This window comes from Lolium rigidum, chromosome 7, assembly GCF_022539505.1.
Source record: "Lolium rigidum isolate FL_2022 chromosome 7, APGP_CSIRO_Lrig_0.1, whole genome shotgun sequence".
NCBI classification, from domain to species: domain Eukaryota; kingdom Viridiplantae; phylum Streptophyta; class Magnoliopsida; order Poales; family Poaceae; genus Lolium; species Lolium rigidum.
In genome coordinates, this window is record NC_061514.1 from 306709734 (window position 1) to 306727352 (window position 17619).

The window sequence follows — 17619 nt, forward strand, 5'->3', positions numbered from 1 at the left end:
CCCCGTCCCGGCAGCGTGCCGGAACAGAGACTTCTGTCCCCCAGATCTTGGCTTCGCGATGGCGGCGGCTCTGGAAGGTTTCTCGTGCCGTGGTTTTTCCGTCTTGAAGATTTAGGTCAGGGACCTTTAAATAGGCGAAGAGGCGGAGTCGGAGGGCTGACGAGGCGACGACAAAGTAGGGGGGCGCGGCCCACCCCCTGGCCGCGCCGGCCTGTCATCTAGGGCCCACAGGGCCCTCCTCTGGTGGCTCTCGGGTGTTCTGGAAGCTTCGTCCAATTCTAAGACTCTGGGCGTTGATTTCGTTCAATTCCGAGAATATTTCCTTACTAGGATTTCTGAAACCAAAAACAGCAGAAAACAGGACTGACACTTCGGCATCTCGTCAATAGGTTAGTTCCGGAAAACATATAAAATCATCATAAAGTATTTATAAAACATGTAGGTATTGTCATAAAACAAGCATGGAACATAAGAAATTATCGATACGTCGGAGACGTATCATGCAGCTCTGCCACAACCACGACCACAGCCGCGACCTCGGCCTCGACCAGACATGGCGTTGTCTCTTCAGATTGTGGCGGCTAGGGTTGGGGAGAGAGGCGCTAAGATTTGTGTGGGAGGGACAATGCGAGAGCGCCCTTTTTATAGGCCGGAGGGAGGCGGGGGAGCGGCGGCCCTCATTAACGCCAGCACAGAGAGCTAGGCGCGACGGGACGGTTCGCTGCGCGTCTGCGGAAATTGCACCGCCGCTGCGCGCCAATAACTCCCGTCGCGAGGTAGGCGACAATTAGGTTAAAATTGAATGTGCCGCTGACGCGTCGGCCCCGCCACTCCCCGCTGGCGTCGACTTTTGGGATGTGTGGCTGACAGGCGGCTTACACGTCCAAAATTTTCAGCCTTGTGAGGCGCCAGCGCGTCCGATTCACGCTCTTGGCCAAGGGGCCGGCACGGGGTTGCCGGCGCTTCTACTGGACTCGAAAAATCGCCGGCGCCGTTTAGGGCGCGTCGGTGTGAGCCCATTTTTGCTCTCGGCCCTCAAATCGCTAGCAGGGCCGCTATGGAGCCTCCAAATCGTTACTGTCATATTTTTTTACAAATGCTCATATTGTTGTCTGGCGGAATAAGCTGGTTCGGCTTGTCCAGCTGCACGTTGACCAATCCAGGCAAAACCACAATGGCAGCCAGGTCAGCTTAGAAGGTGAGCCTACTTTGTCAAATATCCAGTTAACCTGTGTAATGTGATGATTAGAGCTTTGTGCAATGAATTACCTCTAGAGTTGCTGGTCCGTGCAAATATAAGTTTGAGTCACTGGTCTGTGCAACTTCTGCCCCGAATGTTACTGGTATGTGCAATTTCCTCCCGGATCCCTGTCCCTTCCACACAGGCTGCTCTCTCTCTCTCTGTCTGGACTCCTGCGATCAGTGAGTGGTAGCCTGGTAGGTCACCACAGACTGATACACGCTGCATCTTTCTTGGTTAGTTCAGACTTAGGAGTGTAATGAACGGTGTAGATTAGGTCCCAGGTGGAGATACTTCATTTTTATTTATTTTGAGGTAGAATTGCTGCTGCAATTTTTTTTTGATCAACAGGCCTCCGCCCATTTCCATTTCCACTTAGAAAACGAAAAGGCAGTCACTGCTGCTGCAAAATCATCCCCGTGATGACTACTTTTAGTCCTCTAAGTACTAACTAAAGCTTAGAAATCATCAAGTAATCTTACTGGTGTTAATGTTCTTTTTCTTGTAGATTTAGAGTTCAGTAGCTGTGTAGAATCTTGCAGAAATCGAGTAGTGTGTAGGTTCTTTCTTCTTCCTCTTAGGACGAGAACCTAGTCATCTTTAGCTATGCAATTTTCTTTTCTGCTATAGCCATGCGACTAATCTGAAAAATACAGGTACTGAAGGGGCGAGGGAATAAATAAATTAAAGTAGTACCTGATCAACAGCAGCAGCTAAGGAAGAGTAGGTTCCTTTCTTGCTTAGCTGTTGATTAGTAATTTGTTATTCTTAATTAGTGGTAGCATGAACTCAACAATCCTTAGCTTACAGACTCTTGATTAGCTGCTGCTGTTGATTAGTAATTTGTTATTCTTATTTAGTGGTAGCATGAACTCAACAATCCTTAGCTTACAGACTCTGATTAGCTGCTGCTGTTCATTAGTAATTTGTTATTCTTATTTAGTGGTAGCATGAACTCGAGAAGGGTGGATCGAATTAGGGTACAATGCACTTCGGTCTCTCTCTGGAGAAGTTTGCTATTCACAATTTTTTTTCGATAAAGGGAATATATTAATATCAAAACGATACCAATTACACCCAGCCTCTGCAACAACGCACCACCCTAATGGCACTACGGATGCACACAGCCAAAAAAAGAAAAAAAAAACTAAGAAACAAAAGTCCCGCTACAGTATCTCGGGCCAAACAGCAGCAATACATCCACCGCCAAGACAACACCTGAAATACAGAATCTCCAAAAACGACGCCTCCAAGAAGGGAACGGTGCGCTAACACCATCGTCGTCCGATCAAAGATCTTAGGTTTTCACCCTGAAGATAGTCCCCGCTCTCAAAACAATGCCTCCAACAAGGTCATTGCCAGGCACAACCAGTTAAGGCCAGATCTTGGGTTTTCACCCTGAAAGGTAGGACTCGAACTTCACTCGTGTTGTCGCCCCCACTTTCATACCGCTGCTGTGAAGCCCGGAACACCAAGCAAGTCACTCAACAGCGCGGAAACTTGAACCTCCCTTAGCTAGTCCTCCCCTCCGGCCTTCATGAACTTCTCTTCTTCCGACTTTCATCATGGATCCATAGTCACTTGATGTCAACACAGAAAAAGAGCTTCGCGCCGCTCCCTCCGTAACCAATCGGTCGGAATAAAAGCATGGGTGCGCACGACCGAATACCACCGATCCGGCGAACTCCAGGCAAAAAGCACTGTTACATTCGCCGGCGGAGCCTTCCGGAACTCAACACTCCGGCTAGATCACGAGTCCAGGTCTCCGGTAGGTCTTCCTCTTCACGCAAGAGAGACCCTAGGACCACCGCCTTTATTCAGGTCGGACCCCCACGTCGGCGACCATCCCGGGTTGGCCACTCCAACCCTCCACCGGCAACTCCGTCGCCGGCTTCCAAGCATCTCCATCTCGCCGTCGGAACGCGGTGATAGATCGATAGATCCACCACCACCAACCGCAGGGCGACCCTCTCCGGCGAAGAAGAGGGCCACCTCCACCGTCGTACCCAAGGCTGCTGCCCCGGGCGACCTCGTGTCGCGGGTGAAGCCCGAGATCGCCTCCACTCACCGGCAAGAAGCGAGGGGAAATTGGCGTAGGCCATGAGCCTGGCCGCCGCCCACCACCAGCCCCTGCCGGAGTGCTGCGGAGAGCCGACGGGAGGAGGGAGGCCGCAGCGCTGGCCGCCGCTGCCCATCCCAACCGCGCCGGCCGATCCACCAGGGGAAAGCCGACGGGAGAAAGGGGCGCAGCGCAGGCCGCCGCCGCCCAACCCATCCGCGCGCCCGCCATGCATCGAGGAAGGAGATCCGGCCGCTGTTCACCACGCGTCGACGAGGAAGGGCCCCCGCCGCCGCCACGCCCCGAGGGTCTTTGCCCCGGCGGCGCTACCGGCGGCGGCGGCGGCGTTTAGGGCTGGGGAGGCTCCTGCCTGGGCGTCGCGTCGCGGTTTGGGGAGATCGGAGGCAGACAGATAATTGCTATTCACAATTATGCCATCGAATGGAATTACTCACTCTCCTTGTGACATTTAATTTGCTTGTTGAGGAAGCATTCTCGAGGCGGGTGGGGCTGTATCTTATTCCTAGTTTCCTACACACCTTGTCACTGTGCATTCGGTCATATACTCTTCCATTGGCATGCTGTTATCTTATATTTAACCTCTGGGATCTGGGTAGTAGTTAGTTTAGATAGCTTCGCATGGACTTAGTTGATTTCAGAGCTTAATTAGGCGTCGATTGATTTCTCTAAATCTTCTAGATTGGTTCCTAAGGACATCCTTGAACATGTCGGCCCGCGATTGGAAGGAGCTGCCGAACCGGTACATGCTGCGGGAGCAAGATCGCCATGGTGGCATTCCAGCCGTGGAGGAGATGCCGGAGCCCCTCCCATTGGTTGATATCAGTCGGCTGCCTGCCGCCGATGAGGCTGCCAAGCTCCGGGTGGCACTTGAGAACTGGGGACTCTTCCTGGTGACGACCGAGCTTCTTGATCATGAAGTAGCACCCTTAATAGTAGTAATGTTTCAATTCACCTGAAAAAAACTACTCCGTATGTGCGTACACGCGTGTACGAGGCAACAAAACACGGAATTGAAACATCGCTCCTGGACGCTCTCTTGGACGGCGGAAGGGACTTCTTTCATCAGCTGCCGCAGATGAAGCAAGAATTTATCATGCAGACAGGCGGCAGCCAAGATCATCCCATAGACTGGTCTGAGCGGGTGCGGTTAACGATCGAGCCAGAGGATGAGAGGGACATGTCCCGTTGGCCCGATTACCAACATTATTTCAGGTAACTCATCCTTCCATTACCTACCACACTTCAGTATATATTCCTCTTGCAGTTCACTTCGATCTCTTTAATTTCCATAGAGGATTGACCGCATGTAAAGTGTAATTAAGAAGATATTGAACAACAATACATGTTCATTTTATTATATATGTGCATGATTTTCAGAGAGACAAAACTGGTTTTGCAGGGATGTGATGCAGGAGTACGTATGTAAATCAAAGAAGATTAGAGACCAAGTCGTGCGAGCAATCGCCATGCTCCTGGAGCTAGAGGAGGACCACTTGGTCAGCATGTTCACGGACAGGGCCATCACCTTCGCAGTGGTCAACTACTACCCGCCATGCCCGGCGCCTGACGGTGTGTTCGGCTTCAGGCCTCACTCCGATGGCCGTGTGATCACGATTCTCCTCGCGGACAAGGCCATCGGTGGCCTACAAGTTTGCAAAGACGGCAGGTGGTACAATGTTCCGACGAAACCTGGTTGTCTGCTCATATTCGTGGGAGACTCCCTGGAGGTAATTAATTAGCTTCCTGTAAAATCCAATCAACTCTTCTTTTCTTTCGCTCGTACCTCCTAACGTCGATGTAACTTACACTGGAATGTAGATAATGAGCAACGGGGCTTTCAAAGCCGCCTTTCACAGGGTTGTCACGAATCCTGTGAAAGAAAGGGTCTCTCTAGCTTTGTTCTTCGGCGTGGGGGCAGATACTGTGCTTGAGCCAGCTCCTGCCTTGCTAGACGACACTCGGCCAGCAAGATACAGGAAGATGCGGGCCAAAGAGTACGCACAAGGGATCCTTGAGCATTTTAGACGATCTGAGAGAATGATAGAAACCATGAAGATCTAAGTCTGTCAAGTGTTATTGTCAAAGAAGTATGTGAAGTGTTTTTCAATTTCAAGCCCTATTTTACCATGTACTCGGGTGTGAACTATAATGATGCAATAATTGGACGAACTGGCCCTCTTCTAACATGATGAAGGTAGGCCATGCATGGTAAGAACATAACTAATGACGGTTCTTTATGGAAAAAAGGTCAGCAGGAGAACCTAGTGTCGTGATCGCTAGGGATCAAATAGGACAGGAACCTGCCCCTGGATCTATCGGGGGCTCGGGTACGTGTTATATGTTGTAGAAAAACCTTACACAGGTACAATGTGTTTGATAATTAGACCATATTTTTCATGATTAATTTTAGAATATTAAATGTGACTATAGAAGCTATTAATATGTAAAACTCGAACATACTAGATGCATTAATCAACATAAATAGTAGCAGGACATACGGTACACCATCCATCGCTAAACATATCGAAATATGGCGCACCTACCGATTGGTTGTAGATGATGCTAGGCGGCACCGCCCGACTTGTCCAGTAGACGACCCGTGATAAAGAGGTTGCAAAGTCATGCAGAGCGCTTCACAAAAAACTAATTCGCTCTTTTCCGTACAGGCAAAGGGTGAGTGGTTCCGGAGACCTGTTTTCCCATTCGTCGTTGCAAGCCGGCGGGCAGGATGGAGTAGGCTACGATGGCGGTGCAAGTAGAGAGAGGTGGCAAAACCCAAAATCATGTATTAGATATGTTTCTGCGGTAGCCGGGCAAGATATTATATAGGCTCAGGAAACCCTAGGCAACGTGGGCCACACCCATGTTTCGAGTCGGTTAGAAATAACCCACGATCGAGGAGCGAGCTGGACCGACTAACTGCGACACGTCCGTCTGAGACTTTATTTGTTTTCCCGAACAACACAAAGAAAGGAAAGTCTCGGCTCGAGGCTCAGTCCACTCAACACGAGCGCGACGCGCCTGTCGTGACATGTCGTGTCGAGTCAAGTCGAAGAGAAGGAGCACGGGTGTACCACTCCCTTTCTTAGTCTTACTAGTGGTGGAACAACACACCTTATAAGGTGGTTTAACTTCCTCCCAACTTTTCATGTGGGACTAAACTTTGTACCCACTTCTCTTCTCACTCCCTTGCGAGCTACCATCAACTTGGGATCAAACTCAACTGCTGCCCCACGTGGGCATTGAGATTATAGAAAAAAAATCTGAAATACTACATGGGCCAAGCAAATAGCCCATTATTTAAAAAATTCTCCACCGCATCTCAAATGTCCATTTAGAGATTTTTCAATCCCTTACTTGCTTGTTTATATACCAGTGTTTGTTAAGTTGAACTTTCGCTTAGAGCTTTAAGCTACATCCATTCACACTGCCGACATCGAGGAATTTGGGTGGGAGGGTGTGGCCAGCATCGAGGAATTCGGGAGGTGGCGTGGCCCAAGAACAGAGAGAGGAGATCGGTGATGGCCGGAGGCTGGGGAGAAGGAGGGGTTCCACTGGCGCATGGCGGGAGGTGGGTGGGGAGGGAGCTAGGTCAACCACATCTACGTGGCAATTTATTTGAACGGTCAACTCTATCATGTGGATCCCAACTGTAAGGACTATGTTAAAATGCAATCAACAAAATGTTAGTGCATTTTATAACAATGTACCACGAAGTTGGTAGTTTTTTGAAAAAAATAAACCAAATAGGTACTGACTCGTTACCCTAGCCCGATTTGTGGTAGTTTTAAGTAATTTACTCCATTATTGTCTAAAGCAAGACGATGTACATATAAAAAGTTTTTGGGTGCACTAGGAACGGAGTATTTCATTAAGATGCAAATCTTTAACAGGATTATAAATAACTAGATGATATGCGCGCTTCGCCGCGCCGTCTACTTGGCGTTGTCGCACTAAGTTGCTGGTGTGGGCATGTTTTGGTTTGATAGTAAAATGCTGTTAGTTTTGCGTGATTTGTGGTCGCTTCAAAACGGATGTTGAACCAATTTCATATAATCAGAGTTGCCAAAGTATGAAATAAGTGCAGCTATGATATTTGCGTACTACACTATTCAAGGACAACGATGATGCAAATACCTTCCTCACATTTAACCCAACTCAAGCTAAAGAAACTTATTCAAGTTTTGGTCCCAAATCTTTGGTGTTGCTTTTTAATAATAAACGTTGGCTACATTTCTTTATGCTATTTGTATCCTTCACCGGATTATGGATGAGTGCTATTGACTTGTAAACAAAGTTAATCATGACATTATTCAGAGCAATATACCACCTCAAACAGGATGAGCAAAATAGCGCAACACAATCCCGGACCATAGTTTCTGCAAATTGTGCGAGAGACGGTGACCAAGCAACCAAGCTGCATTATGGGCGAATTCGAATTATAAGTGACAATGGATGAGAATTTCCTAAGGATTCATGTACCAAGCGTGCCTAATAATCAACAAAATTATGGCACTGGCTAGCAACTTACATGCTAATTGGCACACATATGTTAAAGATACATAAACAACAGGCTTGTTCTAGAGCGAGATATACATTTGGATATTAGAAATTCTTGCAGACCACTCTATGATGACCTCAATGCAATATGGACTATATTTCCCGGAGCAGCTTCTCAGTCACATTGCCAACCTCCATGTTGGGCACCAATGTCTCCACAACCTCCTGCCTCTGAACGAAATTCCTCAGATAAATACCTATTTCCGATCCAAAAAAATATTGGCTCATTCCATTACTTCAGCAAGACAACCAAAAGTCAGCGACAATGATTGCAATCCTTAACAGTTGTACCAGATGATTACGGCAACTAGCAACCTAGTACTCCACCCTTCAAAAAAGAAGGAAGCTAGCACTCCATCGATCGTGCAATATTGAAAAACATGAGAAACATAATTTGATCAGTAAGGAAGCTTACTAGTATATGCCATGGAATCAGAATTTTCCATGCACTCAAGTTCCACTTAATTAGATTCGCAAAAAAAGAAAAAAAAGTTCCACTTAATTAGCGTTAGCAATTAGATAGGACGTGATTTAGGGGAGCAGCTTTACGGGAGCAGTTAACGTGTTAGTTTTAGGAAGCAGCATGCGAAGCAGCCTACACATATAATTGCACGGATCACAGAAGAAGGATCGTAGGGTGCTGGCCTAGTCCGATGGGAAGCTTTATCCGATTCCTAGTGCTCCCCCTTTACTTTCTCTTTTCTTGTCTGGCCATAAACAAATGTTCCATCCACACAGAAAAAATCACAATGATATTAATTATCTATATCTATGATGACATTAGCTAAAGTCAGATCAGTGCACTCACGGCTGCCCCCTCTCTGCCTCGCCCACGGCGAGCTTCCACACAGGTTGCTCTCTCTCTCTCTCTCTCTCTCTCTCTCTCTCTCTCTCTCTCTCTCTCTCTCTCTCTCTCTCTCTCTCTCCTGCGATCAGTGAGTGGTAGGTCACCACGGAGTGATACACGCTGCATCTTTCTTGGTTAGTTCGGACTTAGGAGTGTAATAAACGGTGTAGATTAGGTCCCAGGTGGAGATACTTCATTTTTATTTATTTTGAGGTAGAATTGCTGCTGCAATTTTTTTTTTAGATCAACAGGCCTCCGCCCATTTCCATTTCCACTTAGAAAACGAAAAGACAGTCACTGCTGCTGCAAAATCATCCCCGTGATGACTACTTTTAGTCCTCTATGTACCAACTAAAGCTTAGAAATCATCAAGTAATCTTACTGGTGTTAATGTTCTTTTTCTTGTAGATTTAGAGTTCAGTAGCTGTGTAGAATCTTGCAAAAATCGAGTAGTGTGTAGGTTCTTTCTTCTTCCTCTTAGGACGAGAACCTAGTCATCTTTAGCTATGCTATTTTTCTTTTCTGCTATAGCCATGCGACTAATCTGAAAAATACAGGTACTCAAGTGGTGAGGGAAGAAATAAATTGAAGTAGTACCTGATGAACAGCAGCAGCTAAGGAAGAGTAGGTCCCTTTCTTGCTTAGCTGTTGATTATTAGTATTTGTTATTCTTATTTAGTGGTAGCATGAACTCAACAATCCTGGGTAGTAGTTAGTTTATGTTGAAATATTGGGCCCACTTTTAGTGGCCCAAATTAGATTTCAGTTTTTCCTATAAATCTCAAAGCCCACATAGTGGCAGCCTTGTGAGTTTGAGCCCAAGTTGGTGGCAGCTCACTAGGGAGTGGCAAGAGGTGGGAAGTTTAGTCCCACATGGAAAGTTGGGAGGAAGTTAGACCACCTTATAAGGTGGGTTGTTCCACCACTAGTAAGTGAGTAAGAATAGGAGTGCTACACGCGCGCTCCTCCTCCTCCTCGCTCGTCTCGTCTCGATTCGATTCGACTCGACTCGACACGTCACGTCACGACGCGCGCCGCGCTCGTGGTGAGTGGATTGAGCCTCGAGCCGAGACTTTCCTTACTTTTTGCAGCTCAGGAAAACGAACAGACGGACGCGTCGCAGTTAGTCGGTTCGGGTCGTGGGCTATCTGTAACCGACTCGAAACGTTCGTGCGACGTGGGCCACGCCCACGTTGCCTAGGGTTTCCCGAGCCTATATAATCTCCTGTCCGGCTACCGCAGAAACAGATCCAATACACGAGTTAGGGTTTCCACCTCTCTGCGCTTGCGCCGCCATCGTAGCCTACTCCATCCCGCGAGCCGACGTGCATCGGCGAACGGGAGAGCAGGTCTCCGGAACCGCTCGTCCTTGCGATCCTGTACGGGAGAGGGCGAATTAGGTTTTTGGGAAGCGCTCTGCGCGACTGCTCAAGCTCTTCATCACGGGTCGCCTTCCGTCCAAGTCGGGCGGTGCTGCCTACCGTCGTCTTCAACGCCATCTACTTCGACCCGTCGTCAACAACGTTGTCATCAACAACGTTACTGCCGCGACATCATCTGCTACACCTCCACCGCCACCTCCACCAGATCGGTACGTGCGACATATCTCGATCTGTTTAGCGATGGATGTTGTACTGTTTGCTATGCTACTATTCATGTTGATCACTACATCTAGTATGTTCGAGTTTCACATGTTAGTAGTTACTGTCGTCATGCTTAATATTCTGGAATTAATCATGGAAATTGTGCCTAATTATCCAACAATCCAAAAACCTAATTGTAGGCAATTTCCTGAGTTAACAATGGCTGGTTTTGCTGATGCACTGAGGCCGGATAAGTTTACCGGTGTGCACTTTAAGAGGTGGCGAGGTTAAGGCCACGCTCTGGCTTACTCATCTGAAAGTGTTCGAAGTTAGTGATGGTTTACCTGAAGGAACTATATCTGACCAAGATCAGAACAAGTTCAAGGAAAACAATACTCTCTTCGTCGGATGCGTTCCGAGTAGTCTTGCTGATCGTCTGTGTGATGTGTACATGCACATAACAGATGGTAAAGAGCTCTGGGATGCACCGAATGCTAAATTCGGTGCAACCGATGCAGGCGATGAAGCTGTACATCATGGAGAGCTTCCATGACATCAGGATGGTAAACAACCGTTCTGTAGTCGAACAAGCTCATGAGATACAGTGCATTGCGAAAGAGCTCGAACTCCTTAAGTGTGTCTTACCTGACAAGTTTGTGGCTGGATGCATCATCGCTAAGTTGCCCCCTTCATGGAGGAACTTTGCCACAACTCTCAAACACAAGAGACAGGAGATATCGGTTGAAAATCCGATAGCATCTCTTGATGTTGAGGAGAAAGCTCGGGCTAAGGATAATGCGAGAAAGGAGAGGGTCGATCTAGCGCCAACATGGTGCGAAGAAACCCTACAAGCAAGAACAAAGGGAATAACAAGCCCTCCTTCAATAAGCCTATGAAGACTACAACCTTCAAGAAGAAGAAGATGATAAACAAGGCAGATCCGAGCTGCTTTACATGTGGAGAGACTGGCCACTTTTCTAAGGATCTGTCCGGAGAGGGCAGACCGCAAGAAAAAGGCGAGGCAAGTCAACACTCGTGACCGCTAGCAATGCTGATGGGTACGGTAATCTCTTTACTTGTTCTTTCGGTATTTCAATCTCCATGTTGGTGGATTGATACGGGTGCTAATGTTCATGTGTGTGCTTGACATATCCATGTTCACTTCTTACCGGGTCGCCCGGGATTCTTCCGTCTTGATGGGGAATGGGTCACATGCTTCGTTCGTGGTGTTGGCACGGTAGATCTGAAGTTCACTTCGGGGAAGATCGTGCAGCTGAGGAACGTGCAGCATGTCCCTACTATGAACAAGAATCTCGTTAGCGGCTCCCTTCTATGCGAGAGATGGGTTTAAGGTTGTTTTAGAGTCGAATAAAGTAGTTGTTTCCAAGTTTGGACAATTTATTGGTAAAGGCTATGAGTGCGGAGGCTTGTTCCGCTTTTCGCTTTCGATTTCAGTAATAAGTCTCGTGAACCATATATGTGGCAATGTTAGTGATGATACCAGTGTTTGGCATTCTCGTTTATGTCACATTAATTTTGGTTTAATGTCTCGGCTATCCAGTTTAAGTTTAATTCCGAATTTCACCATTGCCAAAGGCTCTAAGTGCCATAGTTGTGTGCAATCGAAGCAACCTCGGAAGCCTCACAAGGCGGCCGAGGAGAGAAACTTGGCACCTCTAGAACTCATACATTCTGATCTATGCGAGATGAATGGTGTGTTGACAAAAGGTGGAAAGAGATATTTCATGACATTGATTGATGATGCGACTAGATTTTGCTATGTTTATTTGTTGCGAACTAAAGATGAAGCTTTAGACTACTTTAAAATTTATAAGGCTGAAGTTGAAAATCAACTAGAGAGAAAGATCAAGCGTCTTAGGTCGGATCGTGGTGGCGAATATTTTCCTAAAATCTTTGATGAATTCTGTGAGGAACATGGCATTATTCATGAGAGGACACCTCCCTATTCACCCCAATCAAACGGGGTTGCCGAGAGGAAAAACCGCACGCTGACTGACTTGGTGAATTCCATGTTAGCCACTGCTGGTTTATCAAAGGCATGGTGGGGGAGGCTTTGTTGACTTCATGTCATGTCCTGAATAGAGTTCCTAACAAGAATAAAGATAAAACCCCTTACGAGGAGTGGGCTGGGAGAAAACCATCACTTTCGTATTTGCGCACATGGGGATGTTTGGCGAAAGTCAATATTCCAATTACTAAGAAGCGCAAACTTGGACCAAAGACAGTGGATTGTATCTTTCTAGGTTATGCTCCTCGGAGTGTAGGATATAGATTTTTAGTAGTTCAATCCGAGGTGCCTGATATGCATGTTGATACTATTATGGAATCTCGTGATGCAACATTTTTTGAGAATATGTTTCCTATGAAAGATATGCATAGCATTGCTAGAATTTCTCCGAGATAATTCCCGAGTCCGAGTACATCTAATGAGTATTTTGAACAATCACATGAGAATGTTACTGAGAAGGATGACAATGAAGCTCCTAAACGGAGCAAGAGACGAAGGATTGAAAAATCCTTTGGTGATGATTTCATTGTGTACCTTGTGGATGATACTCCCACGTCCATTGCAGAGGCATATGCATCTCCGGATGCGGATGACCTGGAAAGAAGCTGTCCATAATGAGATGGACTCGATTCTTTCTAATGGAACTTGGGAGTTGTCGAGACGACCCCATGGATGCAAGCCTGCAGGCTGCAAATGGGTGAGAAGAAGCTAAGACCTGATGGTACCATTGAAAAGTACAAGGCGCGGCTTGTAGCGAAAGGCTACACACAGAGAGAAGGCGAAGATTACTTCGACACCTATTCACCAGTCGCTAGACTTACCACCATTCGAGTACTACTATCCATGGCTGCCTCCTATGGTCTTATCGTTCATCAAATGGACGTAAAGACAGCTTTCCTTAATGGAGAGTTGGAAGAGGAAATCTATATGGATCAGCTTGATGGGTTTGTAGTAAAAGGTGCGAGAAAGAAAGGTGTGCAAGTTGCTGAAATCTTTATATGGCACTGAAACAAGCACCTAAGCAATGGCATGAGAAGTTTGACGGAACTTTGACTTACGTGAGGCTTTGTTGTCAATGAGGTCGACAAGTGCGTTTACTATCGCCATGGTGGGGGCGAAGGTGTTATACTATGTTTGTATGTGGATGATATTCTGATCTTTGGTACAAACATGAAAGTAATACACGAGGTCAAGTCTTTCTTGTCAAAGAGCTTTGATATGAAAGATGCGGGAGAAGCTGATGTGATTACGAACATCAAGCTGATTAAGAACAGAGTGGGATTACTCTAACGCAATCCCATTATGTTGAGAAGATCTTGAGCCGGTTCGGCTATATTGATAGCAAGCCTTCCTCAACACCTTATGATCCCGAGTGTGACACTACGCAAGAACCGGAGGATTGCCATAGATCAATTGAGATATTCTCGGATCGTTGGCTCACTCATGTACTTAGCGAGCGCGACTAGACCCGACATCTCTTTTGCTGTTAGCAAGTTGAGTAGGTTCATGTCAAACCCGGAGTACTGATCATTGGCATGCACTTGATAGGGTCATGCGCTACCTATGTGGTACAATGAGTTATGGGATTCACTATTCGGGGCACCCGAGCTGTGCTTGAAGGATATAGTGATTCGAATTGGATCTCAGATGTAGCTGATCTGTATGCCACAAGTGGGTATGTATTTACTTTTGGAGGTGGCGCAGTGTCATGGAGATCTTGTAAGCAAACCATATTGACGAGGTCAACTATGGAAGCGAGAACTTCTTGCTTTAGACACAACCACTGTTGAATCGGAATGGTTGCGTGAGCTCTTGATGGACTTGCTCGTGGTTGAAAAACCTGTTCCGGCAATCCTTTTGAATTGTGACAATCAAACTGTAATTGTCAAAGTGAACAATTCTAAGGATAACGCGAAGTCATCAAGACACGTCAAGAGACGTTTGAAGTCTGTCAGGAAATTGCGAAACTCCGGAGTAATAAGCGTTACATATATTCAAACGAGACAAAAACCCGGCAGATCCCTTTACAAAGGGACTATCACGTAATGTGATAGAAAGTGCATCGAGGGAGATGGGTTTGAGACCCGTTGATGTTACGCCATAGTGGTAACCCAACCTTTGTGATCGGAGATCCCGTGAATTAGGACCTGGGAAGAACAAACTAGTGGTTTAATTGAGGAGAGTATTATGTAACCCTCTCTATGTGAAGATGCACAACTCTCAGTTGCTGTAAGGCAGGTTGGCAACAAGCCTTAATGTGTTTACGTTGGCTATTTTAGCAAAGATGCTGTCCTACAGAGCATTCTTGAAATAACACACCTATATGAGTCCGATTGTTAAACGTCGCAATCTATGAGATTTGGGTGATCTCTAGTAAACTCATGAAGAGACCATGAAGTATGACGCATATGCTTCACCCGCGGGGTAGGCTACGGCAGCCATGTACTGGTCATGACTTTGAGTGAAACCCTGTTCACGCAAAACTTGCAATTCAAGGCCTAGTCCATTGTTCAAGTGTGAGTGGATGTAGCTTAAGGTTCTAGGCGGAAGTTCAACTTAACAGTCTCCGCTGAAATACTGGTATATAAACAAGCAGTGAGTATTGGTAAATCTCTAAATGGGGATTTGAGATCTGGTGGGGGATTGTTGAAATATTGGGCCCACTTTTAGTGGCCCAAATTAGATTTCAGTTTTTCCTATAAATCTCAAAGCCCACATAGTGGCAGCCTTGTGAGTTTGAGCCCAAGTTGGTGGCAGCTCACTAGGGAGTGGCAAGAGGTGGGAAGTTTAGTCCCACATGGAAAGTTGGGAGGAAGTTAGACCACCTTATAAGGTGGGTTGTTCCACCACTAGTAAGTGAGTAAGAATAGGAGTGCTACACGCGCGCTCCTCCTCCTCCTCGCTCGTCTCGTCTCGATTCGACTCGACTCGACTCGACACGTCACGACGCGCGCCGCGCTCGTGGTGAGTGGATTGAGCCTCGAGCCGAGACTTTCCTTACTTTTTGCAGCTCAGGAAAACGAACAGAGTCCTAGACGGACGCGTCGCAGTTAGTCGGTTCGGGTCGCTCCCGGATCGTGGGCTATCTGTAACCGACTCGAAACGTTCGTGCGACGTGGGCCACGCCCACGTTGCCTAGGGTTTCCCGAGCCTATATAATCTCCTGTCCGGCTACCGCAGAAACAGATCCAATACACGAGTTAGGGTTTCCACCTCTCTCTGCTTGCGCCGCCATCGTAGCCTACTCCATCCCGCGAGCCGACGTGCATCGGCGAACGGGAGAGCAGGTCTCCGGAACCGCTCGTCCTTGCGATCCTGTACGGGAGAGGGCGGATTAGGTTTTTGGGAAGCGCTGCGCGCGACTGCTCAAGCTCTTCATCACGGGTCGCCTTCCGTCCAAGTCGGGCGGTGCTGCCTACCGTCGTCTTCAACGCCATCTACTTCGACCCGTCGTCAACAACGTTGTCATCAACAACGTTACTGCCGCGACATCATCTGCTACACCTCCACCGCCACCTCCACCAGATCGGTACGTGCGACATATCTCGATCTGTTTAGCGATGGATGTTGTACTGTTTGCTATGCTACTATTCATGTTGATCACTACATCTAGTATGTTCGAGTTTCACATGTTAGTAGTTACTGTCGTCATGCTTAATATTCTGGAATTAATCATGGAAATTGTGCCTAATTATCCAACAGTTTAGATAGCTTCGCATGGAGTTAGTTGATTTCAGCGCTTAATTAGGCGTCGATTAATTTCTCTAAATCTTCTAGATTGGTTCCTAAGGACATCCTTGAACATGTCGGCCCGCGATTGGAAGGAGCTGCCGAACCGGTACATGCTGCGGGAGCAAGATCGCCATGGTGGCATTCCAGCCGTGGAGGAGATGCCGGAGCCCCTCCCATTGGTTGATATCAGTCGGCTGCCTGCCGCCGATGAGGCTGCCAAGCTCCGGGTGGCACTTGAGAACTGGGGACTCTTCCTGGTGACGACCGAGCTTCTTGATCATGAAGTAGCACCCTTAATAGTAGTATAATGTTTCAATTCACCTGAAAAAAACTACTCCGTATGTGCCTACACGCGTGTACCAGGCAACAAAACACGGAATTGAAACATCGCTCTTGGACGCTCTGTTGGATGGCGGAAGGGAGTTCTTTCATCAGCTGCCGCAAATGAAGCAAGAATTTAGCCATCAGATAGGCGGCAGCCAAGATCAGCCCATAGACTGGTCTGAGCGGGTGCGCTTGGCGATCGAGCCAGAGGATGAGAGGGACATGTCCCGTTGGCCCAATTACCCACATTATTTCAGGTAACTCATCCTTTCATTCCAGTAGCAGTTCACTTCTCTTTAATTTCCATAGAGGATTGCATGGGATGCAGAGCCTGATCGACCGCGTATAAAGTGTAATTAAGAAGATTAAACAACAATACGCGTTCATTTTATTATGTGCATGATTTTCAGAGAGACAGCACTGGTTTTGCAGGGATGTGATGCAGGAGTACGTATGTAAATCAAAGAAGATTAGAGACCAAGTCGTGCGAGCAATCGCCAGGCTCCTAGAGCTAGAGGAGGACCACTTGGTCAGCATGTTCACGGACAGGGCCATCACCTTCGCAGTGGTCAACTACTACCCGCCATGCCCGGCGCCTGACGGTGTGTTCGGCTTCAGGCCTCATTCCGATGGCCGTGTGATCACGATTCTCCTCACGGACAAGGCCATCGGTGGCCTGCAAGTTTGCAAAGACGGCAGGTGGTGGTACAATGTTCCGACGAAACCTGGTTGTCTGCTCATATTCGTGGGAGACTCCCTGGAGGTAATTAGCTTCCTGTAAATCCAATCAACTTTTCTTTTCTTTCGCTCCTACCTCCTAACGTCGATGTAAAACTGGAATGTAGATAATGAGCAACGGGGCTTTCAAAGCCGCCTTTCACAGGGTTGTCACGAATCCTGTGATAGAAAGGGTCTCTCTAGCTTTGTTCTTCGGCGTGGGGGCAGATACAGTGCTTGAGCCAGCTCCTACCTTGCTAGACGACGCTCGGCCAGCAAGATACAGGAAGATGCGGGCCGAAGAGTACGCACAAGGGATCCTTGAGCATTTTAGACGATCTGAGAGAATGATAGAAACCATGAAGATCTAAGTCTGTGAAGTGTTATCGTAAAAAAAAGTGTGTGAAGTGTTTTTCAATTCCAAACCCTATTTTGCAATATACTTGGGTGTGAACCATAATAATTGTGTAATAGTTGGACAAACTGGCGCTCTTCTGACATGAAGGA

General features: G+C 47.3%; 2 protein-coding genes across 4 annotated transcripts; both read left to right on the forward strand.

Moving 5' to 3' along the window:
• The first annotated feature begins 1374 nt into the window (after window positions 1–1374).
• Window positions 1375–17246, forward strand: LOC124678030 (protein SRG1-like). 3 transcript variants are annotated; one of them, XM_047213970.1, is made up of 5 exons: window positions 1375–1437; window positions 9285–9351; window positions 16117–16328; window positions 16435–16652; window positions 16828–17246. In XM_047213970.1, the coding sequence occupies exons 3-5, from the start codon at window positions 16143–16145 to the stop codon at window positions 17174–17176; spliced, it is 753 nt and encodes a 250-aa protein (XP_047069926.1). In that variant the 5' UTR covers window positions 1375–1437; window positions 9285–9351; window positions 16117–16142; the 3' UTR covers window positions 17177–17246. The 3 variants fall into 3 exon arrangements, with proteins under 3 accessions (XP_047069926.1, XP_047069925.1, XP_047069924.1); XM_047213969.1 differs by having other exon boundaries at window positions 1414–1429; XM_047213968.1 differs by having other exon boundaries at window positions 1417–1476.
• Window positions 1950–5486, forward strand: LOC124678029 (protein SRG1-like). The gene is made up of 5 exons (XM_047213967.1): window positions 1950–1963; window positions 3999–4210; window positions 4315–4532; window positions 4720–5047; window positions 5139–5486. Exons 2-5 carry the CDS (start codon window positions 4025–4027, stop codon window positions 5379–5381), a joined length of 975 nt encoding a protein of 324 aa, XP_047069923.1. The 5' UTR covers window positions 1950–1963; window positions 3999–4024; the 3' UTR covers window positions 5382–5486.
• Window positions 17247–17619: the final 373 nt, after the last annotated feature.